This window comes from Nilaparvata lugens, chromosome 3, assembly GCF_014356525.2.
Source record: "Nilaparvata lugens isolate BPH chromosome 3, ASM1435652v1, whole genome shotgun sequence".
Classification (NCBI taxonomy): Eukaryota; Metazoa; Arthropoda; class Insecta; order Hemiptera; family Delphacidae; genus Nilaparvata; species Nilaparvata lugens.
This window is the reverse complement of record NC_052506.1, coordinates 12,854,399-12,880,663: the sequence shown is the minus strand read 5'-3', so window position 1 is coordinate 12,880,663 and position 26,265 is coordinate 12,854,399. Positions and strand designations below refer to the sequence as shown.

Sequence of the window (26,265 nt, the reverse complement as noted above, 5' to 3'; positions counted from 1 at the left end):
TTGTTTGTAAGAAAATCGAGCAATCTTGAAAGTGTCAAAGGAAAATATTGAAGAGAGAAAAGTGATGACAAAACGGAAGGTGATTCGGCGCTCCACTTCCAGGAAACGCGCGAAAGCCGAACACTTTCATTTCGGAAACAAAATAAATTGTCATCGTTTACTTTGAGCAAGGCAGCTTTCCAACTCGATTTGTCATGACGTGCACATGACTCATGCGCAAAGCAAAGCGACCAGCTTGTTGCCATCGTGCGTCGTTTGTCAGTAATCGCTACTGGCATTCATACCCAGGGTGAATGGGAAATGGGAAGTACCAGGATGTAAAATGTATTACAACAGATCACGTCTTGTCCTTGAGCAGCCTGTGCCAGGTTCCAGGCTCGATAAGATATTATCAGCAATTGCCGGCTTGATTTATGTCTGTTGAAGATTCGACACTTTCACTATACATCATAAGCAGTGTTCATCACAGTGACGTAACAGGGGGCTGACAAAATACGCTAATTTGTTGGCAAATGTGATGTCGTTAATATCAAGCACATGCTGAGGGAAAATTGCAGGCAATATAATATGGAGTCTTATTTGACTCTAAAAATCAGAAGTTGAGTTCTCCAACGATTATTGAACATTATTAATTTCTATGTGAAGGAAATGTTATCAATACGAGCAATATTATCAACTTCAGCTTGACAGATAGAATAGAAAAGTACATTCATTGTTAAATTTGTTTCCTGTTTTGGTCTGGCATACCAAAACCATTTTGATATATGTAAAAGAGCCGTTATAGAATTATATTTATATATATATATATATATATATATATATATATATATATATATATATATATATATTTATATATATAATTAGAATTTTAAATATAATTATAACAAAATATTTACAATAAGTGTAGCACGAAACAATGCTAACTTATCAGGTGCAAACCTTGACATGTAGAAAATGTTCAAATGATTAGGCTACCTTTATTGGAGTGAATGTAAATTGTTTATTGCTCATCTAAAATTGAATTAATTGTTTTTACTTATATTCAGTTTCGTGTAGCTATTGCTATTCCATTTCCATAACTTTCAAATGACATGGAAATCTGGCTCTATAGTGAGGTCCACGTTATAATGGCAGTGGAAAAAGGTAGGAGAACAGCTTTGCCGAGTCTCTGCCTTAATTAATTATATTTCTAAAATGTGAAAAACATATTTGGCAAAGTTCCGGAGCTAGAAAAGTATAGCTCTATCTGCTTTGTCGAATGATAGACAAGGATAGCAACACCAATGTTAAACGAATACTGTCATTATAACGTGGACCTCATTATAGCACTGTTAATCATGACTATGATTGATACAATTTCTGATAATTTATTATCAACTGTGAATTTTTCAGCATCAACCAAAGTCTGTAATCAAAATTGTGTTGATCAAGTTGATCAAATGGTGTTAATATGGATATTAGATGTCATGATCATAGTTAATATGGATAGTAGGACAGTATGGACAGTTTAATATGGATAGTAGGTGTCATGATCAGAGTTGGCTAAATTTCTGGTGCCGTATTATTTATAAAGGATCTTATGAACCAACGTACCCAAATTTGGTCAGAATGCCTAGCAACCTAATACCAGTAGGTATTTGCCTCTTATATACAACATTTTATTGTATTTTATTTGTTTTGTTATTTTGTTTTGTGTGTTTTAATAAATTGAAATAACAAATTATTGCTTCTATCATATCATTTGACAGGTGTAGAACCCTTGGGTCATGAATTAAATAATTTTCTACAAGGTAATGAGAATATAAAACCAGGGTTTAGTTAACAAACATATATTTCCACATTCACTTCAGATCTGTTTAAACAGAATCATAATAACTACTTTCAAAACTTAATTTGTGAAACTATTTACAGAATAGAAATCATCATATCACGGGTATAATAACACTTACATACACAAACAAATCTTATCCTAAGTTATCAAAGTTTAATATGTTGTATCAATATTAAATTCATTGTCAGTTGATAGAAAAAACAACTAGTTCAGTTCAACTCTAGAACAGCAATATTCAATTATTATTGTACTCAGTTCAGGAGTTATTATTAATCAATCATATTTTCAACTGGTTGAATATTGCAAAGATCATCCAAGAACCTGACCATCACAGTTAAGTTTCTCTATAGGCTTCTATAGGTTTCTCTATAGTTCCTCTACTAGGCTATCAATGTTAATATTTTGACAAAACACATAAAATTCATGAAATCGATAACAATTTTTCTTAGAGCTGTAGTAGCTGTAGCTTTTCCAGCTAATTTAGTAACATGAAAGACAACTAAACTTTCAATCAAACAATGAGATATGATATGGAGAGTTTTTTATTATCATTAGAAATTACTCGATATTGTACTTTATATAGTCTTAAATTATGAAGTCCTTATTGATTAACTCTCTACACTGGAAGCTTGCTACACGGTGTGAGTGAGAGTGAAGTTTTTAAGCGTACAAGTGTCTTTGTTTTTGTAGCAGGCAATAGCATGAATTACACGACCAGCGTGAGTCATTACGTCAGGTATGAGACAAGAGAACTTCACGGCTAACTTTTGCCATTTTCTGCGTGCGTAGCCGACAATGAGCGCTGAATTTTTTATGCAAAACTCAGCCACCAGAGAGACTGGCCCTATTACGAGGGCTGCGGGGGTACACACCACTCAAGTTCCCCACTGTCCTTGTCATTAGCATTAGCCTACTTGCGTGGGCTGGGAGTGTTAAATTGTCCATTTTTGTTGTTTGTTGACACTAAAGTTTGTCCTGTACTGCTCGTCTCAACTCCTCGGTCGCCTTGGCGAGGTCCCTCTTGGCTTTCGCCTCCTCCTCGGTCATGTAGTAGTCTTTGGGTGGCTCGGCCGGACACCTCGTCTGGAATTTGGGCCTCGGGATGCGCATGCGCTTCACTTCCAACAGCCACGATTCTGCCGCCATTGCTGCCGTTTCTCCTGCAACACACAACGCAACAAACTATATTACTCATCTGAATTAGATTCATATCTTACATAACAATAGTTCAACGAAAAAAATCCAAATGAAATGCTCTCAATCACCCCGAAGATTGCAAAAATCGACAGCAGAACGAAATGCGATTCCTCATCCAAATTAATTCATCTTCAAATCAATTCACAATAATTGAAAGTTAATACTCTTTTGATCTCTTATTATTTATATTCTCAGTTTTAGGAAACAAAATGACACCTTGTCATTTCAAGTCATTGACATAACATTAGTTCAAAGAAAATCCTAATTATATGCTTGCAACCCCAACTAGCTCGCCTTTGTGAGCTGAAAAGTAAGTAGTATTATACCACTAGACGCCAGTGTTGGCGTGATTATTCGAAAACGAGTTTCCTTGTTTGAAGACGCACAGTGGGCGCGGCGTGACCGCCGCCTACCCGAATAAAATAAGGTTTGTGTCTGGTCTGCCTGCTTGCATCTAGCAGCTAAACTGTGTCAATCGGATTTCGGTTAGCTGCTCGTGCGTCGTCAAACAAAACAAGCCAACTGAACGTCAACAGGTCAATTTGGTCGGTTTCCCGCCCGCCAAAGCCATTAGTAGACGACGACGCTCAAAGCAGATAATGAAGCTCGGGCATATTGTAAAGCGTAATCACCTCCATTATTAGCAGCGCTGATTCTCCAGAAAACACAAAACAGGGAAAGCGGGTCACCATTAGATAAATATTCTAGAGCGCGTATTCGTTTGTACACTACCAAACTGGTTTCAGAAAGTTGAACTTCGACGGCTGGCGCAGCAGTGCAAGTGTTCTATTTCTTCGCCAACAAATATCATTTCCATCTTTCTCCAGTTGGTTCAAGTACTACAAACATCTGAGCACTCGATTTGGATCCACAAAGAGACAATCACTCGAGGACATCTTGCATCATAAACATACTATCCTTTTAACAACATTACAAAAGCATGAGAGTGAGAATCTCTACTTTATGAAGACAAAAATTTTCTATTCTCTCAAGATCCTTTTCAGTATGACGTGTGACTGAGAATCTACACTTTATGAAGACACAAATTTTCTATTCTCACAAATATCATTTCCATCTTTCTCCAGTTGGTTCAAGTACTATAAACATCTGAGCACTCGATTTGGATCCACAAAGAGACAATCACTTGAGGACATCTTGCATCATAAACGTACTATCCTTTTAACAACATTACAGAAGCATGAGTAAGAATCTCTACTGTATGAAGATAAAAAGTTTCTATTCTCTCAAGATCCTTTCTAACAACATTACAAAAACGTGTGACTGATCTTAGTAGTTATACCTCAACTACTTTGTCCTAATGGACATAAAAGAGATTGATCTCCACTGTATCGAGACAAAGATGTTTTATTCTCTAAAGAAGACTCATCCAGTATGTATCCAGTTGTAGTATGGACAGAATATTGATGAAAATTATTGAAAATTTTTCAATACTTTTCTTTCTTTAGGGCTACTTTTAATATAAATAAAATAAAAATATAAATCTCAGTACTCTTTCAAATTATTTTATCACAACATGTTTCGGACATTGAAGCCATTTTTTTGTTCAATAGAAATGATAGAAGTATCAATGACAATAATCTATTTCCATAATATAGCATATCTAGAGTCTGGAAGATATCATTCTATATGTAGGAGGGAATTCTGTACCCAAATCTATTCTTCCATTCATCTCCCATCTCAGATTGGTCATCAATGAACCACCAATTTTCCAAAATAGCATCTAGTATGTAATACAAGTTATTCTGTATTGTCGTATTACTGAACACCCTTCTTGATTGATAAAGTAAAAGAAGAGAGAATACGTGGAACGTTAAATTAGATGAATTTGGATAAACTTGTTGACCTCTCATTCAACAAAAACATGAAAAGAAATAATATGTCTCAAATTCCATTGGAAAGTTACTGTTTAGTATCTCGAGATAAAATTCCATTGGAAAGTTACTGTTTAGTATCCCGAGATTTTCAATAAATTGCCTCACATAATATGAATCCTTAATTGGGGAAACAAACTTGAAGTATGTTGCAATCGATTCCTATTCTGAACGAATTGCAAACCGGAAGAAACTGGACAATACATCCGAAAAAATGAGTGCAAGCTGTGAAATGTCAAGGTTGTGATGAAAACATGTCAAGTTCAACGTTTCCACAATTATTTGGACCGAACAGGAAGTGTGAGCTATTGTGATTTAGATTCAACATACGTTCGGAATGCTAATTTAGTTCGTTTGAAAATGTGATATCCTCTGCAATTGAGAGCATTGTCAAAACGTAATGAATTCACCACACTGGCAGACCGGCTTGCATTTTATTGTAGGGCTTTCAATGCGTTTGATGTATAAATTCACATGGGAGTGTTTCGCTCCCTCTCATGGAAAAAGGAGATTATTGCCATTCGAAATGAAAACTTAATTGGAAGAGGATTATTTCATTCAAGTTTGATTTTCATTGGAAAGATTTCTTCATTCTTATCCTAAATTCATCTTCTTATCTCAATTTTCTTCATTCTTATCATTTTCCATCCAACAAATACAATGAATGAATGGATATACAATCGTACTCTATGATATGTTAATAAGAAAACTTGTAGTACCCTTTCTTATTTAAAATATTACAATAGATCAATGACCTCAGTTATGGTAGAAACTAGTCGTTGTTTCAAGTTGAAAATGACCTAAGTTATGGTAGAAACTAGTCGTTGTTTCAAGTTGAAAATGACCTAAGTTATGGTAGAAACTAGTCATTGTTTCAAGTTGAAAATGACCTAAGTTATGGTAGAAACTAGTCATTGTTTCAAGTTGAAAATGACCTAAGTTATGGTAGAAACTAGTCGTTGTTTCAAGTTGAAAATGACCTAAGTTATGGTCGAAACTAGTCGTTGTTATGTTTCAAATAATAAAGGGTACTAAAAGTTTTCATATCGTTCTTATTAATTTGTAAAAAAGTAGCCCATTCAAGTGAAGTGTTTCTAAGATATGTGTGAAATTAAATTAAGTCTAGGAGGACAAGATATATTTCTTACAATTAAAAAAAAAAAATATGTGTATGTGGATTTGTCCGTTATTTTCGAATAAATCTATGTATGAAACCTGAGTTTCCAATTGGTGCTATAGATAAGCTTTGAATCCGTCTGTTGAATAAATACATGTTTCTCTCCAATTCTAAATTTTCTGTAAATGAGCACTTTCAGGTAAGCCTTACAGGTAATGAATGCTTCATAGAAATGTATTCCTGAGTTTCTGACACCGTGCTGAAATAGAAAACATAGGCACGGTGGCACAAAAGCCGGTTAAATTATAACCGTGATTAATTTCACGAAATCCAATCTGAGAAGGCTTTTTTGAAGAGACGGCTTCTCTGATTGGTTCTCGTGGAACTAATCACGGTTAAAATTTAATTGGCTTTTGTGCAACCAGCACATAATCTCTCAGGCTTTGACGGTATCTGGTTACATAATTGTGTATTGAAACACAGTTTTCTTTGAAATTTACTGGTTGTTACGCTAGTTCACTACAATGATTGCAAGACCAATGACTGGTGGCTTTTAAAACTAAGTTCAACCAATCAGCTCTGCCCTTCAATTTTCCGGTTAATAAAGCTTTATATCTGAGGGAACTCTCCTCCTTACTATTCACATCACGAAGGCGACATGAAGATTGAAACATTTCCATACTGTTTTATACCTCTACTATGTACTTCCACCGTTGTTACTGTCTGAGGCTCCTCTTACCGTTCAGTTGAACACGAAAATGAGGATTATTAATGCCGGAAGGACAGTAATTGTTGAGCTAGGCGTGAGCACCTCAGACAAGACAATAGTGTAAGATAATTTGTGGCAAAGATTGCAGCCATAACGTCTGGAGAGCGGGGCCCCAAGCGGCAGTAGAGTGGGCAGACATCTGTGTTGTTTCATTCCGTTCCGTTCCGTTCGGTTCGGTCCGGTTACGGGACGCGAATGGCCCACAGGCGGCAGACAATTGCGCGAGCGTTTATAATAGATTACGTGTGCTTAGCCGTCGATTGGCAACCGATTTGTCGACCGGATGTAGAGCGGCAAATCACTCGCTGCAAAACAACGAACAATGCCGCTCTTTTCTCGAAAACCTACCTCATTGGTAGCGGTGTTGCTGTCCCGTCGATAGGTAGGTCAAGTATAACCGGCTGATCGTTGTTATATTACGTATTTGTAACACTTTGGTCCTTAATGTCTGTGCAAACTACAGGATTGCGTATCCAAGTCACACGCACGATAACTCGATGTAACTTCAACCATTACAATTAGTAAGATTTTCATTGTCAAAATTCGGGAATTGAATAGTAAGGGCTATAAGCCTGTTTTTTTCATTTCCAATCATTTTATGATCATGTGTTTTTGTCTCTGTTGAATAAATAAATAAATTTTTCACATTTCAGTCAACATTCTAACAATGAATTATTTCATTTTTATTTGATTAACTAAATTCAAGTTGATCTCATTGAATCATTATAATATTCTCGATATCTACGGAATAGTTACTTTGAATTTGAATCCCAAAGTTTTGAACTTGCCTTTAAGCTATATTTCCACCAACTTAGTTTGCGATTACTTTTTCGAAAAAGTCTACCGACGAGCCACTTTTATGTCGGCTAATTTGATTTTGTAGAGTGGATATGTGTTGAGAGAGGGGGATGAAGATAGAGAGGTAACTGAGTATTGTTCAATTATCTTATACTTGATATTCCTCTCTCAGTTTTGATCTAATCATGTTATAAGTGTTCTTGATAGTTTATTACATTTATCAAGTTCATCCACTCCATTAGATCCAACTGACTCTCATAGAGACAAAACAATGCATTGTATTATACTGGCATATAAGATATATCAAGACTTGAGGAAAGTACTAAAAAACATTGTGTTCAGAAAGAGTTCAGTAATATCAGAGTGCATTCTTGAAGTATAGAAGTACCATTTGCAAAATTTCTATGGTAGGATTTCATGTAGAATTGGGGTGAAATCTGAAATGAGCTCTTCTTAGCAAGTGATACAATGATTCAAAAAATTCAAAAATTCAAAATTCAAATTTATCTATTCAAGTAAGTTACAATACATTCTGGTTCCTATAATGGTAGATAGGCTAATCAAGTTCAATTAGATCTTCTTGAGTTATGAGGATGATATTACTTAGTTGATACATAAAGCTATATCACTGGTTAATATACATCAACATAAACTGGTCAAATCGAGAATTAGCGAAAAATATTAATTTACCAAAATGTCACTGCATGATCAGGACATCTGATCATTGCATGTATCAGCACATCTCATGATACAGACTGTTCTCTCATAGAACATGAGATTGATAAGGAGTAGTGTCTGACATGTATCCACTATCCGTAGTATCCAGTTAGACTAGATAGTACCTGTAGGCTTGAGAACTTCAATCCACGCCGTCTACCACAGAGTGCCAACAGCAAACGCAGAAAACCGTGTCACCCAGATGACTGCTGGAACGTAGCGCGTGAGCTTCCATCCATCATCTCACTCTTTCTCTCTCACTGCACTACTACTGTACGTCTCTGTCACTCTTCCTCTACTTTCTTCAGGATTTGAATTTTCGGGTGTGCGGAAGTGTTTCTTCCTCCTCTTCATGCATCGTCTGTGGTCCAACGCAACCGGCATAAGATTTCAGAAGGAAGAAAGAACACAGAAACCAACTAATTCACATTCGAATCTGATTGATGAATCCCAATAAATTAATCAAATTTAATTACTGCTCCAAGATTAATCTCAAATGATTGTTCTGGGATCAAAATGTAGGTATGTGTTTAAAACTTCTGAAGAATCATAACCTCTTTTGGACTAATATGCAATCAAAATTCAGGAATGGAATAGTAAGGGCTATAAGCCTGTCATTCCGTTTCTAATCATTCTATGATAAAGATGTTTTGTCATTGTTGTTAAATAAATTTATTGAATACTGTAGATTTTGGAAACTGATTCCAATTTTAAACAAAGCTACTGAAGACCAAAGACGCACAGTGGGGAACTTGAAGGAGAACAGTAGTGCAGTTAGAGAACGGAACGTTATTGGAGGAAATCCGACCTTGAAAAATCCTACGATTCAATGAGCAAGACTTATTTTGGTATGAAAACAAACAATGGCAAGAAAACAGCAACCAATCACATCATAGCTGAAATTCAGATAATTTTACCGTTTCATACAGACACATTCATAGCTTAATCTCTCCTTCGTTCCCTCATACTAAGAAAAACGTTTTCTTTGTTTCAACGTCTTCTTCAAACGAAGCCTTCTCATTACCTGCCATCATTTTTCACTTTGTTTGGGTGCGTGTGAGTTGGCAACACTGGCAAGCGCTGTATATGTTTCCTCTGCACGCACCACCTATTTCCTCGTCACCAGAATTATTATAGCATGTTGTAATTTTGAATCCAAACAACTCTAATCTCATTCTGAACACTTCAATTCTACAATGTGACAGCTTCTCAGTTAGGCTTAGTTTACAGAGTTTCCTCATGAGCTCATGTTGAAGAAACATAGTGATAGTTCAAACTATTAGATTCACTTTATGGAACTTTATCTGATCACTTGAATCCGATCTTTATAGATCACTAATCTTCACAGATTACTTAAATCCTACTTCTATCAAATATCTACTTTATCCGATCACTTTTTAAATGCGATCTTTATAGATCACTTATCTTTACAGATCACTTAAGGGCCCCATAGTCTAGGGAACTTGGATCGGCGAACTTGGTTCTTGCGAACCAAGTTCCTCAGTGTATGTGGAAAATTGGTGAATCGCGAACCAAATTCTTGATGAACTTGGTCTTCAATCTGGATTAAAAACTTTGTTCGGTTCGTCCGCCAGGGCGATATATTCTATCTATATATAACCAATATATTTTCTTCCCACAGCAGTTGCAAATTTTGAAATGCTCATCTCTAGACCCCTAAAGACACTAAAGTAACGAACGCTTGTTCGCTCTCTCCACTACAGTGTGCGGTCAAATCCTACACGAACTTGGTTCCCCGAACCAAGTTAGCCGATCCAAGTTCCCTAGTGTATGGGACCCTTTAAATCCTACTTCTATCAAATATCTACTCTGTCTGATCACTTCTTAAATCCAATCTTTATAGATCACTTATCTTTACAGATCACTTAAATCCTACTTCTATCAAATATCTACTTTATCCGATCACTTCTTAGATCCGATCTTTATAGATCACTCATCTCTACAGATCACTTAAATCCTACTTCTACACGTTCTGAAAAATAAGAGATTGTTTTCTCAGAGGTCCTTCTATAGATCAAAATTTCAACTAGGTTCATCATTATTATTCTTATTCGTGGTATAATAAATATTGACGAGAGTTGAATACATTAATCACTTATTAACTTCAACTCTCATGGTGATTCAGAGACGCTGCTTCACTTAATATTTTCCACATCATTAGAAGTCAATATTAAATCTGTCTTGATAACTAAGAACTTAATACTGTAGGTTACAGAATGCTATATAGGGAACACTTATTCTAATCCTTTCTCAGAATAAGACGGGTGAAGAGATCTGAGAAACATATGAACTTTTGAGATTAGTGACTTACAGGTATAGTTCTTTCTTTTCTTGGTCACAAATCAAGAAATTATCGTTTTTTCTTTTGATTCTCATTGGTCACAATAATCCCCGAAGAGGCTTCTATGATTTCTAGTTTCAATCTCCTAGGCAACAGGTTTCTGGCCCGGGTCGTGTTGTCAGCTTGTCACTAATTCAGGGGGAAATCCAAACATTGCTCCCAGCTTCTTTCTCCTCCAGTTGCTACAAAGTGTATCATGGAGTAATATATCATGTAAATCCGACTTCTACCAATTACACGTTTTGACAGATGAGAGATTGTTTTCTCAGAGGTCGTCCTTTGTTGCTTGCAACAGCTTGTCAGCCACATGAATCAGATGTACTCCATTAAGCACAAGCCCTTATTCATCACACACACGATTATACAGTTGAAAGGGTAAGAACTGGTTTTTTCTCTGCTTGGGTGGTCGCCAGCTGACCACTGGTGCCCAATTTGACTTTCCACTTGGCAACCAGGTTCGAATTGAAGATGATAACCGCTCAGAGGTCAAGTCAAGACTCTCTTCTCTGCCACACATCTAACATGTAACATCCTTCTCTCCATTTCACATCTTACATCTTTCTCTAACATTTAACATCCTTCTCTCAGCGCACCAGACAACATAAACACTCTTCACACTAAATTAGCGCATCAGTGATAAATCATGTTCCATGATAGCATAGAGAAACCATAATAGTTTGTATAAACCATATAGAGATTTAGTTATCTCTTGATGATAGCGAATCGCATTTCCGTCTGCGACCTGGTGGGCCATGTTCACACGCCATGTTTTTTGCTCAATTTTTTATCTCTTAGATAAAAAATTGCGTTAGTTGGCGGATGATTAGTTTCGTGTAACAGTATACCCACGACTGCGCCGGGCTACTTTCTAATTAATGCTAAGATTTACTGCTCTGCGAATATGCTGTCTCCAAATCCAAAGAACTTGTTTGGTTTGAATAGTACGCTCACCTTTTCCTCTTATAAGCTTCAACAAACATCGAGTACACACAGTATAAGATATAGTACATATAAGATTTTATTATATTATTTAAAAATTAGCACCTAGTCAAAGACTAATAAGCTATTTATTTTATCCTAATTTTACTAAATGGACTTTTTCAAACCTCATCCTATGATTCAGTTTGTCTAGTTTTTGACTATAATTAATAAATTAGTCTAGTTTGTATCCTATAAAATAGTTTCATACAATCAAGTTAGTAGGCCAATAATAATTTGTTTGGTTTGAAGGGATGAACATTTCACTATCACTAACACCAGCTTCAAGCCATCAATTCACAACACAAATTTCACTTCACTATCTCATGCGGTTTTGTTCTTTTGAGCCTCCTGACCAGATTATCAACATCAGTACAAGAGTACAAGAGTATGTAGGATGTTGGAGAGTTTCCCTCGAAATTGGGCAGTATAAATAAACCGTTACAAAGTAAAGAAAGTAAAGTGGAGGAATGAGTTAATTATATTGAACGAATAATATCATCGATTCTCTCAAATAAAAACGTATCATATGGAAGCGATCATTCCTCAAAACAAATTAAATACTGATTCAAGTGGAAAAATGTTTCCTCTCCAATCTTCAAGATGAGCTTCCCTCTGCATGTTACTTCCAAATCTTATTTTAAACACCAAACCCTTCATCAATTTTCTAAAATATTTTTGTTTAACGATATGAAGCCTAGGCTTATTTATCTTTGCTTGAAAGTTCCTCTAAGCTCCATACTTTATATCGTCTTCCCACTTCAATATATGGAAATTACAGGATGGAATTAGGTATATACTGATCACTAAATACAAGATACTACTGAATATACTAAATCACTGACTTCCATCGTTGAGTTCACCGAAATTGAATAATCATCAATCATATCTGATTTATTTTTGAAAAATATAAACAATAGTTTCGCTGAGTCTTGATGACCTACTATAGTACTATACTGGTTGCAACAAAAAACGTGATTAATGTCTCTTCAAAAATAGCACCGTCAACGACATTCTTCATTCTGTTTTCAATCTGTTACGTTTCTTGAATAGTCACTTTTTGAAAATTCATTGAAATTGTGCAAATTCAACGTTCTGATCGGAGTCAGAATGGAAATATGAAATGTGAATGGTAGTTGAGTATCAAATGGAAAGTTTAAAATGTGAATGTTGGTTGAGAATCAAATGGGAAATCTCAAATTTAAATCTCAGTCAAATAACAAATGTCTAGCAAAACTAATCACATTTTAATTTTGAAGTCATAGTATCTAGTTGGAATCAATAGACTGAATTTAATTTTTTGAAATAAATTTAATCTCGGAAGCACATTGAACGTCCATTCTACTCTTTCCAGATGAAGAGTGTATCTCTTGATAATTCGAGGCAATTCTATCCTACGATTACAAGAATCACATCTATTATTAATAGGATATCTAGAGTGGATTCAGTCGTTAACAATAATGAGGTCATGGTACAGATTACGGTAGGCTATGGTCGAAGAACAACCGACACACGTGAACGCTATTAGGGCGTAGCAATTCATCTTGCTTTCAAATCAACCAGTAGTTATTACGCAAAGATTGTACCGTAGCATTTTCATTCGTGTATTGATCAATGCAGCATAATGCTCATAGAAATTTTCGCACTATATTAGCCAACTTATAAATTGCATCATTGGTTTAATAACAGGCAAAATACTCGCGCATTATACGTTTCAGTACGGTAGTAAATTTATAGTGGGCTATTAAACGTTTAATAGCATTATACTGTACTGTACTACAATACAGAATCATAAACCGCTCAATAGCCTATAGGAAATAATGAATGGTGTTGTATCGATACTTTTATTTTGCTACATAATAAATAAATAAGGTCAACTTAATTGCGTATTTTTGATACTTGATAGACGCATTCTAAAACGGGGCTTCACTAAATACATTTTACGAACTATTCTCGCAGATACTGCAGATCTATGCTGTACTTTCTACTTTGCAATTATTATACAGACACCAAAGAGTTGATTTGAGAAGCTGCTCCATTCATGAAACAAGTCATTCAGAACGATGAGGTACACGTATTCAATTCAATTCAATTTATTAAAACACACAAAACAAGACAAAACAAAATGACAAAGAATTACAAAACAAATAAAATACAATAAAATGTTAAAAATATAAAAAACCATGGGCTTTGTGGTTGGGTGTATTGGAGAAGAGAAAAAAGAGAGGAAGATACCTAACCAACTATGGTATATATATACTAATTTTATTTCCTGAGGGTGATATCCATATATGAGTGTGGGTTACAGATGATGATGAGTGATGATAATTAATAACTAACAAATATTATGAAAATTATTACAGATGGATGATGATCAAAGATGATGAAAACAAAAACCAAGAATGCTATAAAAATTATTATATATTTTTTACGATTCGTGAAAGCAGTTGGCTATATGTGGAGAGTGTCATGACTAGGATAAAGGCATAGATTCAGGACCTGATGTTTCGTACTTCACTTCACAATAATTGATTTGAATACCATATCATAGGATGTGATATATGATTTATAATGTTAATCTACGTCAATGATAGGCTTGTACATTTCACCTTGCACCTTTAATGAATTTCAATATTGTTTTTCTTATTCAAATACTTCTTGGTATTTAAATACCATATTATAGAAATTGATCTAGGATTTATAATTTTCATCTACGTCAATAACAAGTTACAATGTACCTTGCACCTTCAGTGAATTTCAATATTGTTTTTCTTATTTAAATACTTTTTGGTATTTAAAAACCATATTATAGAAATTGATATAGGATCTATAATTTTTATCTACGTCAATAATAAGCTTGTACTTTGTACCTTGCACCTTCAATATTATTTCTTCTTTTTGATAAGCAACAGATATAAGAAAGTGGATTAGAGAAGAAGATTACAAGTTAGAGGAACAACGAAGGAGGGGGGGGGAGGTGAGTGTGATAAGTAAGAGACAGGCCGTCCCAAAGTGTAATCAACTTTGAGACAAGGTATCCCGACAACATTTCGTTTTCAGCGAGACGTCACTTGGAACTGCATTTTAGGAGGTGAACAGTGTGAGAAGGAGAGGAGAGGAGGAGAGGATGTCGCCACGTCTGACAGGCCACAATTTCCCAACTCGTTTCAAAGTCTTAACATCGACTTGCAATTCTCACTCCACTCCTCTATCTTGATAGAAATTTAAACAAGACAACAGACAGCATTGTTTCCTATCTGTATCCCTTGAGTCAGTCGCAGAACCAAAACCCCCTCCCCCTGCCACCCTTCCAATCTGTACCTGTGCATTACAACTTGGGCTGACCCAGATCTGAGGGAGTAACTTTGATTAGAACCAACAAGTTTATGTTTAGTTCTTAAACTGTTAGAAGTTATACCGCAGGAGGAATAGAGATGGAAATCTATTGTCAAAAAGATGACTTCTATAAATCCCCTATACACCTACTCCTACAGTTCCACACCCACAACACTCCAATTCATATTGATAAGTTAGATTTTAGTTTCAGAGAAAGTTTGGTTACAAATATTGAAATGGAATTCAGTAAAATATAAAGCCGTACTACACTAAACAAATTTTCGACAAACATGTTTGTTGAAAAAGTTTGGACAAATTTTATTATGTTTGACAAACAATGTTTGCCCGTGGCCAGTGTGGACGCGTCACCAAACAAAATATGTGTAAGTGGAAAGAACAGGTATTATGTTTTACAGCTGTCAACTCTGAAAATGTTTGGAAAAACAATAATTTTTTAAAATGTTTGTTTGAGCTTCTCAAAAAACATGTTTGCCGAACATGTATGTCGAACATTTGTTCAGTGTGGACACGGCTTAAGACAAACAAAAAATTTGGAAGATTGATAATTTATTTGGATTCACTTCAGAAATATAGTAAATTTGAGATTGAACTTGAAAATGTATGAATATATATAATATACGTTGATAATCATATTTTTTTAATAATGCATGTTAGTTGGATCACGGTAGGGTATATCTAACTGATGAGCATATTCAATGATAGTTCAACGAACAATGTGAGAAAACGTTTCATGATTTCTGAACTGGTTCAATTAAACATTTTTTGATGAGAATTATTGTGTCCAAAAAAGCAGACAATTTGTTTCTAACTTTTTTCACATACGTAACAACTCACATCACTGGTATGACGTCTATTCCAAGTTGGTGGGAATTTATATTCCGTGCAAGACGTGATTGACTACAATAACTAGCCTTTTTGCGAAGTCAGACATCAATTTGTAGAACTGGAATGATGCATTTCCAGGGCGTGCCTAAATAAGGCTAAATTTAGGCGAATGGCCACCAAATGAGTCACCCGATGAGTTGCGTGGCCAATAAACAAACAAAACCGGTAATCAGGATCAAAACTTGGACGGTTACTGGAGCAGATGATGGGAACCAGAATGGAAGAATAAGGAAAATGAGCCATGCAGTTTTATTAACTTGAACTAGGGAAGTATTTTTAAACTTGGCCCACAATCAAAGGTGGATTGAAGGCGGATCCCAGTGAGAAACCAGAATTTATGCTTCGGATTTTCCATTGACGGAATTCTATGAAATCCCAGTAGCAAAGTAAACTAAAAAAGTATATTGGGAAAACCATACACTTTTCGAGGAAGGATGAACAATTTACATAAACAACTTGGACCGCCAAAAAAGTTCAGAAAAGGCGTGTCTTGTTTTAGGAAAACAGTAGACTGTCTATAATTGTAATTGTCGTTCTGGCAACTCGAAAACGATTTTCCTGTTGACGTAATTGGCACGAGTCCATCATTACGTAGCTGAGTTTTTTCAAGGTGCTTATCTAGAATAACTTTCGACTGTTATTCCAACATTCTGCTTGATTGGTGTCCTGGAAAATTGGACAGAACTGTGAAAAAGAAAATTGTCACTCATCGGATTTCACCAACGTAATATTGTTCCTCAACAGCAGGAGATGACTATTACATCAACTCTTTCCATAACACCGGACGTCTGTCATTATCACCACTTCCCTAAAGCAGTAGTCAATGATTGATAACAGTGACTATTGAAGATTATAGTCCCAGTATTATTGATTTGTTTCTTCCGCCATCTGAATTGAATTTTAAAGACTATTTTCATAGAGTATAGACTATATCAATCTATAGACTTTATTAAACTTTATTTTATTGACTCATATTATCGATACCGTACGAAATTTCCATAATAATCGATAATTCATACAATACAAAAGAATTATGGGCATTTTTATGGCTTTAACTGGTTGGGAGACTCTCATGACTCTAAAGGTGCGTACAGATATACGCGCCGCGAACATGAGCGATTCACTTTTAATCAGCTGATGCCAAGCTTTTTATATCTGTATCTTACCGTTTCTGTAAAAATACAGATATAGTCAGCTGATTAAAAGTGAATTGCTCATGTTCGCGGCGCGTATATCTGTACGCATCTTAAGATTAGAACGAATTGAGCAATGGGTTTTATTTTCAATGTACTGTATGATATGAAAGGCTCAATCTTTAAAAATGTAATCTATAATACTGTATAATCTAAGATTAGTAAAAACTGAGCAATGGGTTTTATTCTCAATGTATAATATGGAAGGTTCAATTTTTTTAAATGTAATCTATAATACTGTATAATAAAGGAAAGAACTGGCTTATACACGTACGGGAAATTCACGAATGACGCTTCATCACGTCTGAACTACTGGACTGATTAACTTGGAATTTTGCTTATAGATTCTCAATTTACCGAGGATAGTTATATCCCTATTTCAAATTCTTCAAGATTTCAGTAGGTCAAGTTTTCAGTTTGAAATTTAAATTTTAAATTAGACCCTGAGCACGGTTTACCTGTTAGTTTCTTGAATTTTAAAAAACACTTATGGAGTGAAAATGCACTTACATTGGTAGTGACGATCGTTTCGACCTGTTTTACGGTCATCATCAGACTGTAGGAATTTACTCTAATGTCAAGGTTATGTGTGGTAAGGGATGAAGGTGGAGGAAAGTTAGGAAGGTGTTAGTTTCTTATAAAACAGTGTAATATGCAGAAAACATCCCTATCAAAAACCGTAATCAAGTCTAGCTTTTTGATAACCGAATCGATTTCTAAATAAGCAAAACTTTGAGAACTTTTAAACAAAACCAAGTGACTTGTATTGTATAGCCTATTACATTTTATTCATATTGAAAGATATTCGTGGAAAGACGAGGAATAGTTTCAACGCTCGTAAAAGCAAAGTAGGCAATAAAATTTCATGCATCCACTCTGGAATAAATTTGAAGCAATAAACTTCCATAACCCCGATGCAGGCAAAGTGCTATTCTTCAAGTTAGTAGAGTCCGAATAGATGATAAGAATGTGCCATGAATTTTAAACAAAGTATTCAAGAGTTTAACGGTCAAGGGGTGCAAAGTTGCATTCACAGTGATGTCTTCATTCAAATGAGAAAATAGTTCTTTATTATTTCTAGAGTATGAAGCAACACAATACTCTCCAGCAATGATTCAATCTTGAAAATGCTCAGTATCCCATTCATCAATAATCTTCATTATAGTACAGACACGTTTCTAGTGATTAATGACTCTGATAATTCATAACTCACAGCATGATTCAGATAGACAATAGGATTAAATCAGGCGAACGTGGAAATTGATCTATACCTCGGTAAAAGTGGAAACAACAAAAATGATCTGTTTTGAATCATTTTCAAGTCTCGTATTCGAATGATTTCATGTTGAATGTGAATTATTATCACAGAATTGGAAGCTTTCACTCTTCAAATTACTTACTCATTGATTAACAATAAACACTTTCAACAATAATTTTGAGAGTCAATATACGGATTTAATAACAACAAACCACTAAAATTCGATATTCAGTTAGCAGTATTCAGTTTCCATAAATTTAGCCCTCAATTTGGTTGGAAAATTGACTTACAGATAATTTGATTGTATGGTATGAGATGTTGTGGTATTTCTTATAAAGGTAGCATTGAAAAAAAATTTAGATAAGATATATAAATTTATTATGTTTTAGATTATAAGGCTAATCACAAGTATTATGAATTGTTTTCATAATAATATCCCTTGTTTTTATAATTTTATAATATTATTATAACCTTTAGAATTGAGTCAAAATTTCAAAACCATAAATGATTATACAACCACTAGTAAGCTACCAACCAAATGTGATGTATATATATATTTTTTAAGATGACTAGATTTCCATTTACAATGTAATTTTCCATTCTACAAATATTAGCATAGCTTAATTTCATCATTAATCCATTCATTCCCACTAACAACTTTCATTCTCCTTCCCTTTTACAATCCCAACACATAACCTAAAATTGAATTTCCTGTTCCTCCAACAACAACAAACATATTAGTTCAGCTGAAAATGTGGTAGGTATACCATGAAACCTGGTTCTGTATTATGAAATAATTTTCGAATAAATAAAAGTGGTATTGTATTGACAATATCAAAGTCTTATTCTTTCAACATAAACTTAAAAACAAAGTTTGGTGATATTCTGTTAACATACGTAGATTTCTGATTGAAAGTAGTCTAATATTATTTTTATCAAAGAATGAAAATGAAAAATGACGCACAGTCCAAACTTATTTCATGTTTTTCACAATCGGAATCTTTCCAATAAATGTTCATGAGAAAAGTAGGGTATCACTCCCAATGTAGAAACACAGTAATAAAACTATCTTGAGTTTGACTCATCAGCTCTACTGCAGCTAATGTATTAAGGCAATCAATTTTTTGTATTATTTTGGATATCTCATTTTATCTCATTTTCCTTCTCCAAATGGCACAGCAAGATAATTTCCTACTCCTTACAGCACTACCGCCCTTCACTATAATTGGGAACACGGAAGAAGAAGAAAAATCAAGCGACTCCGGCCGCTTTGTTCTAATTGATTTCAATGCATATATTCTCGTCTATATAGTGAGATTCACTTTGAACTGACAGCATCCATCATTAATAGCATCAATGCTACCCATTTAAACAAAACTGACAGTAAAAGTGAATCTTAGTTTACCTATTACCGATCAAATCATTTCCTGGCTCATTAGAGCAGATCAGATCCATTGAGAAGGGTGTCATCGCTCAACTAATTACTGAATTGACCTACATGTCTGTTTTGTTGTCTTCATAGTTGTTGCTCAATTACGTGAGATATTTCCAGATAGATATAATCAATATAAATGGATTGAATCATGGTTGAATCATGGATGTAGGTACAGTAGTGGAGAAAGATGATTATAATAATGAACCCCAATCATTGTATCATAGCATTAATCGTCTAAAACTAACATTATAGCATTAATATGATGTTCTTATTGTATGAATCAATAAAGAATAAAAAAGAAAGAATCCCCATTTATTCTCGGAAAAAAAATGAGCAATCTGATTTGATAATTAAAATGTACAAGTACAATTCTAACAACTTAACTACTATAAAAGATCAACGAGGTGTCATCTAGGTTCAACTATTTTTTAATATTAACAATGATATTAGAAAGTGACAAATTCATTTCCATCAAGCTCATGGAAGTAATTTTCATATTGGAAGTGATTTTTACTCGGGAACAAAGGTCTTCCGACAAGAAATAATGTGTCATTTACGCTCTCATCACAGGCAGAGGCAGAATTAAGATCTGAATTACTCCATTTAAAACTACGTTTCACAAAATATCTGAAGCTCCCTCATCTTCATCTCATATATGTGACATTAGATTACGTTTCAAATTAACTGAATACAGATTTTATTTATTTATTTATTTATCATATTGTGTACAAATACTTAACATGAGGAAATGCACAACAAGCTCATGCCCAAAACTGTCTCATTTCCAATTTATACTATACCGTCCAAACAAAATGTTGGTTATGTCACTTTCACTTTTCAAAATACAATTTACGCTCTTCAATACTCAGATAAACGAGCAAATTTTGAATCAAATAGATACTATTAGAGTCTAAAATTAAAAAATCTAGAAAAGTAACTTAATAATTATTCAAAAAGTCTAAATTTTGAATGAAACTAGAAATTTTTGAGCTAAAAACTTCACACTTCACAGAAATCTTAACAGATTTTAAGATTCCCTGGAGAAGTTTGAAAAACCCGAATTTTCGAGTATAGGCTAGATGGATTGTGGTTAGACAGGTATAGAGAAGATATGTAATAGGTTTAGTTTTGATTGTTGATTAACTGTCTGCTTGACATCAACAAATTATCCATTCTTATACAACTACAATCATTAGGCCCACCAGATACAACCATTAATCCACCTTTTTATTCTATTTCAATGTAGAGAATGTTTGAAATGAATAGAGGTTTAGGCCTCTTTAGGAGGGTGCGTTCTGATACGCATTAGCAGGTGGACAACCGAGAAACCTACTTTCTGTTCCCATAACGTTTTAATAAAATGACATTGAGATTTGAAACGTTCACGTCAAGGCCATCATAATAATAATGTGAATGGTGTAACCGCCTACAGGGTCGGTCTGAAAGCAATAACTTACATACATTGCCTTGATACAGCACATCAATTTGGTAGTTGAAGATGAATTTGGAAAATATAGGAGGAAACACTTTACAGAATACATGTGTAACCATGACCTATCAACTTGTCTCAAGCTCTCAAGGGTTGGCAAGTTGTACAATAATAAATAATTTGTTTCTCTATAAATATTCATGTTTGGCATCACACATAAATAGGTTGTTATATGGTATGAAGCCTAATACTGTATATTCTCATAATCGGAAGTGCATAATAGGTTATACTGCAAACATTACTTCAAATTAACAGTAGACTACTGAAATTCAAGTTATAATGTAGCAGATAAATAATATTTTTATATTAGTTGAAACATTATGGCCTTGAAATTCAAACACAATCTTCTTGAGCAAGATGAGCAGACGGCCTATAAGAAGATATCAGAGGAAGAGAGAATACTGAATTAAAATATATCAGAGGAAGAGAGAAACCTGAATGAATCATTCTCCCGTAAATAGAATATTGTACAATCGAATTACAGTTGTTTTTTTTTTTTTGTTTTTTCAAGATATAGAGTCTTGACGAATCGTTAAAGGTCTTTCTCACTGTCTTTCTCATGAGGTCTTTCTCATGACAATACTTTATCCTGATAAACAACAACCGGAAATATTCTAAGCTCGATGAGCTACAAAATTTCATCTTTTACAATTATTTTCGAATCTATTTCTCGTTTTATTGTGATTTCAGCAATCAACAATTGTGTCGTAGAATATTCTGAGCCAACGGTGGTGATTAATGAAATAAAACTTTTAAAATAAAACCGTCATCAAACTTTAGGAACAATAATAATATAGGGTAGTATCGAATCTGATGTTGAATAGAAATAGGGAAAAAATCAACCATAAACGGTATCTAAGCTTCTATTGATGATTTTCATTAGAACCAACACCCTATGAATTCATCAAACAGTTTATTACTTTTAAATTCATTTCTTGAACGAAAATTTGAAACGGTAGGCCTATTACATCAATGGATCAACATTTTTGTTGACAAATTGAAAATATTTACGGGTTTCAACTCTCAATAATAGAATCGGCGAGTAATTTGAGCTTTAGATAATCTACAGATGCATTATCCGGATGATTTGATAAGAGAGAGTTTGTTTTGTGTCATTAGGTTGGTGTAGTGCTGGTCATTGAACGCCTCAGACCGAAGGCCATTCTATATTGATTATAATCGCTTTCACCTCTCTTTCTGTAGGCAATCATGTCGACACCTTCCTCAAATTTATCGGAAAAATCGCAACGTATTTTTCCAACTCCGTAGGACTCATTTTAGATGTTATAAAACTGTTATTAGGTAGTTTGTGATTGGTGATGGAGCTGCTTTTCGAGAAACTAAGATTGATACCGGATGTTTTTGGAAAATTTGTAATTCTCCTCTATAGAAATATTTGAAACATTTAGGAACTTTTTTGGATATTTTTAAATATCCCCTAATAGGAATAATCAGCGATAGATGATATATCAACACTGTTTCAGTAGCTCGTTTGGGAAGCGAAAATAAAGGAAGGAAACGATTCCATATTGATTAACTCATTTGGAAAGCAAAAATAAAGGAAGGAAAACCATATTGACTATTTAGGAGAATCAATAACACAATAGCTTTCAAATAGACGATAGTATAGGCCTACTAGAGAGATTTTGTCTTGAGTCAATATTGATAAATGAGATGAAAATTTCTAAATTTCATAATGAGGTGTGAGATCTCTTGATTATTCCATTTACAGAAATAGCAGTAGCCCCTACACCTCAAAGTTGAGCCATTGGACTGTTGATTTCTTTATATGAGTGGTTCTCATATGGCAAATCAGTTAATTAAAGGACATCAAAGATATTTCATTGAATGAGAAAATGAAGATCAATAAAAAGTCGACTTTATCAATAATAATATCGAGTGACCTCGCTCAGGTCTGATGTAAGAGTTTTCAGGTCGCAACTGATCAATTTCAGGGCCTCTGACATGACCTAACGACTACTTCTTAGGCAGCCGGGACCGACGACTTGACGTGTCCATCCACGGGAGTGGGTCCTAGAAAAAAATCCTGCTCGGGCCGGAATTTGAACCCGGGTCTTTGAATATTATAAAGCCAGCTCCATACAGCCACTCCATGACGATTAACATTTCTCAGTTCTAGAATGAGAACAAGAATTCTTCATTCATTTGCTGATTGCTAAAGTTTTACATTCAGTTACTGATAATATGCAGTGACCTTAAGTTTTCGAACGATGTTATTCATCTAAATTTGGGAGAAAATTGTGAAATAGAGTGAAGGGTTCACCTGTTCATTATTGGATATTGATTAATGAATGGAAGATTGAAGTATTCATCATCAGAAACAGATGGATGATGGCTCTTGAACGGTTTTAAATCTCAAGAATCTCCAAGTGATCCTCAATTTTATTATAATTTATTTGACACTTGTTGAAACTAGGCAGGCGCTCAAAGATACTTTGTAGCAACATTTGGTCATGATTACAGAATAAAGACAAACATGTTTATGCACTTTTCAACACATCTTCGATTCTGACCAGTGGCGGATCTACGGGGGGGGGCTTTCGGGCTCAAGCCCCCCCCAAAACGCCTAAATTTTTTTTTGTAAGAATGTAAATTTTATACAAATATAATTAGTTTGAAGCTGGTAAAGTATATTCATTGGCAAGAATGACCTAATTCCACTACTACGTCTTCAATTGTATGATATCCGTTAACGTTTTAATACTTTGTATAATCTTATCTTAGTTACATTTACATTGCCTGCCCGCTCCGTTTATCTGGTTTCATTGAAACAAACGCGCACTATAGAGGACGCACATACAGTGACTTAGCGGTTTCCCCTAGAGGCGTCGGCGCTGGTTCAGCCCCCCCCAAAATAAAATTCTAGATCCGCCACTGATTCTGACTGACAGAGTACACTTCTCGACAGTGTCATTTTTAATAATACAGTATTCAACATGAAACTGCTATTAGTTTGAAGAGCTCACGGTCTTGAGATAAACTTATAAGAGGTTAGGAAAATACGATACCATATCTTATTGAATTTCTCAAGCTGGGTTTACACCAAAGTTATTAACAAAATGTTAATAACTTAATCCTTATAGATTGAATGGAACTTGACAAATACATATGTTCATCATGTGTATGATAAGCTATGTTTAATCTAATAGAGTCTATGAGGATTAACATTTTGTTAATAACTTTGGTGTAAACACAGCTTTAGTTCCGTCGAATCAAAATTTTTTTGTCATAAAATAAGGTTGGCATATTATTCTGTTGAATTTCTTGATTCCGTTGGATGAAAATGTTATAATATTGTCAAAAAATAAGTTAGTAATATTCCTTCTGAGAAGCGTGATTGGTTGGCATATCTATAAACCCTCATGTTGTTCAATTTTGTTTATCAAGGTTAGGTTATCTTATTCACTAACACATTGAACCACGTTGATCTCGCACACACTCACACGAAATCTGCGATGAACGACAACAATGACACACTGGCTTTAATGAACACCAATAATATTCAACGTAACTTGGAACACAACACAAATCAGCTGTAGCTTTCACTGGTTGGGAACTCACCTGGGTGCGTAGCTGTTGCTGTTCTGAAGTCCGCCATCGCAAGGCTTGCACTATACTAAACTCGGACTGACTCGCCTGCTCGAAAACAACTACTCCGAGCTCCGACTCTGATACCTTTGGACAAGAAGCAGAGCCACCGCCACCAGTATTCCCAGGTGATAAAATCTTCTTGGTGGGGAACCAGCGTTGCCAGCTCACTCATTCATTATCTTCGTCTAAATCTCCGCTGTCTCTCTCACTAACGGAACCTTCTGCCATCATCAATGGCCTACACAACACAACTACTACGAGCGACAATTTTTGCTTTCATTTGAGGCTGGCGCGCTTTGTTGTAACGCCGCCTTTTGTTCCTCGGCGACCCCAAAATGCGGCCACTTAGCCGCCCATCAATTACATGGTCTCCTCATCTCAATTTATATGGACTGCCCTGCCCTCAAGTACTCAACTCGTAATGTGCTGTCATTTATCTGTCGCCTAATTATTGCAAGATTTTTAGCTCTCAACAACTGGAAGCTGTTTTTTTAAATTACTATGTTCAAGTTTTCCTCGGCAAATTTCATTCTCTCTAACGATATTTAGAATTTAGAGGCGTCGACTTTCGTTCAAGTGATCACCCGTTCAACGGGAGTAGGAATCTTTGCTTATCCGAGTGATAACTAATTAGTTACGGAGGGGACTGTGGGAGAGCTTGACATCTGAATTCACAAAAGGGAAGAAATCCCGACGAGACATATATTTATTTTATTTATTGGTTTGTCTATTTGTTGTTATTTGTGTATATTATTAGTTACTGAACTGGGCCTGAAAAAAACATGTATTATATACCAATTAGTGTGTCCTTGAAGTCAACTGCTTCCTAAAGCATAGGACCTATTCTTGTTCCACTAAGCATTGAGCTGGAGTTGAAGATTCAATTTTCGATTGAGCCTTGACATTTTTGGAACATTAGCCTATGTACACAACATTTGATTGCCTAAAATGGTATATTCTTATAACAACATTATTGCCTATAATGGTATATTATGCAAATTATGAGAATCTTCAAGGAATTGTCATAAAGATGAAACCTTTTAGAATTGGTGAAAATTATAATGAAATTATCGAAAATCGGAAGTAACGGATCGATAGAGTAGCCAGTAGGCTATAGTGAAAGGTGTAAGGAGTCAGGAGTAGTTATGAAGATATCTAGTCACGGATTACTTCGACAAAACATAACTATTTATTTTACAGTAGTGACTTTCATCCGAACAACTTGCAGGGAAGACTGTGTTTTCTATTTCGATGTATAGTAACCTCACAAGTGTAGGAAACATATTATTATTATGAATTGAATTTTTGTTACAAGAATAATTATTATGAATAGAATCTTCATTACAAGAGTCGAAGAAGAGAGCATCCACAAGCG

General features: G+C 34.8%; 2 protein-coding genes across 8 annotated transcripts in view; one reads left to right on the top strand and one right to left on the bottom strand.

The window, feature by feature from the left end:
- The window catches only part of LOC111064115 (whirlin), a 156,469-nt gene that overhangs the window by 118,571 nt on the left and 11,633 nt on the right, over positions 1 to 26,265 (top strand). The gene's annotated exons all lie outside the window — the stretch shown is intronic.
- Positions 1,814 to 25,225, bottom strand: LOC111064100. Its single transcript, XM_039425410.1, has 2 exons — positions 24,861 to 25,225; positions 1,814 to 2,991 (listed from the first exon to the last, which is right to left on the bottom strand). The coding sequence occupies exons 1-2, from the start codon at positions 24,895 to 24,897 to the stop codon at positions 2,795 to 2,797; spliced, it is 234 nt and encodes a 77-aa protein (XP_039281344.1). The 5' UTR covers positions 24,898 to 25,225; the 3' UTR covers positions 1,814 to 2,794.

Coding starts and splice junctions, on each gene's coding strand:
- LOC111064100 (XM_039425410.1), bottom strand. CDS start 24,897: ATGGCGGACTTCAGAACAGCAACAGCTACGCACCCAG. Junction 2,992..24,860: donor AGCAACAGCTACGCACCCAG/GTGAGTTCCCAA, acceptor TGTGTGTTGCAG/GAGAAACGGCAGCAATGGCG.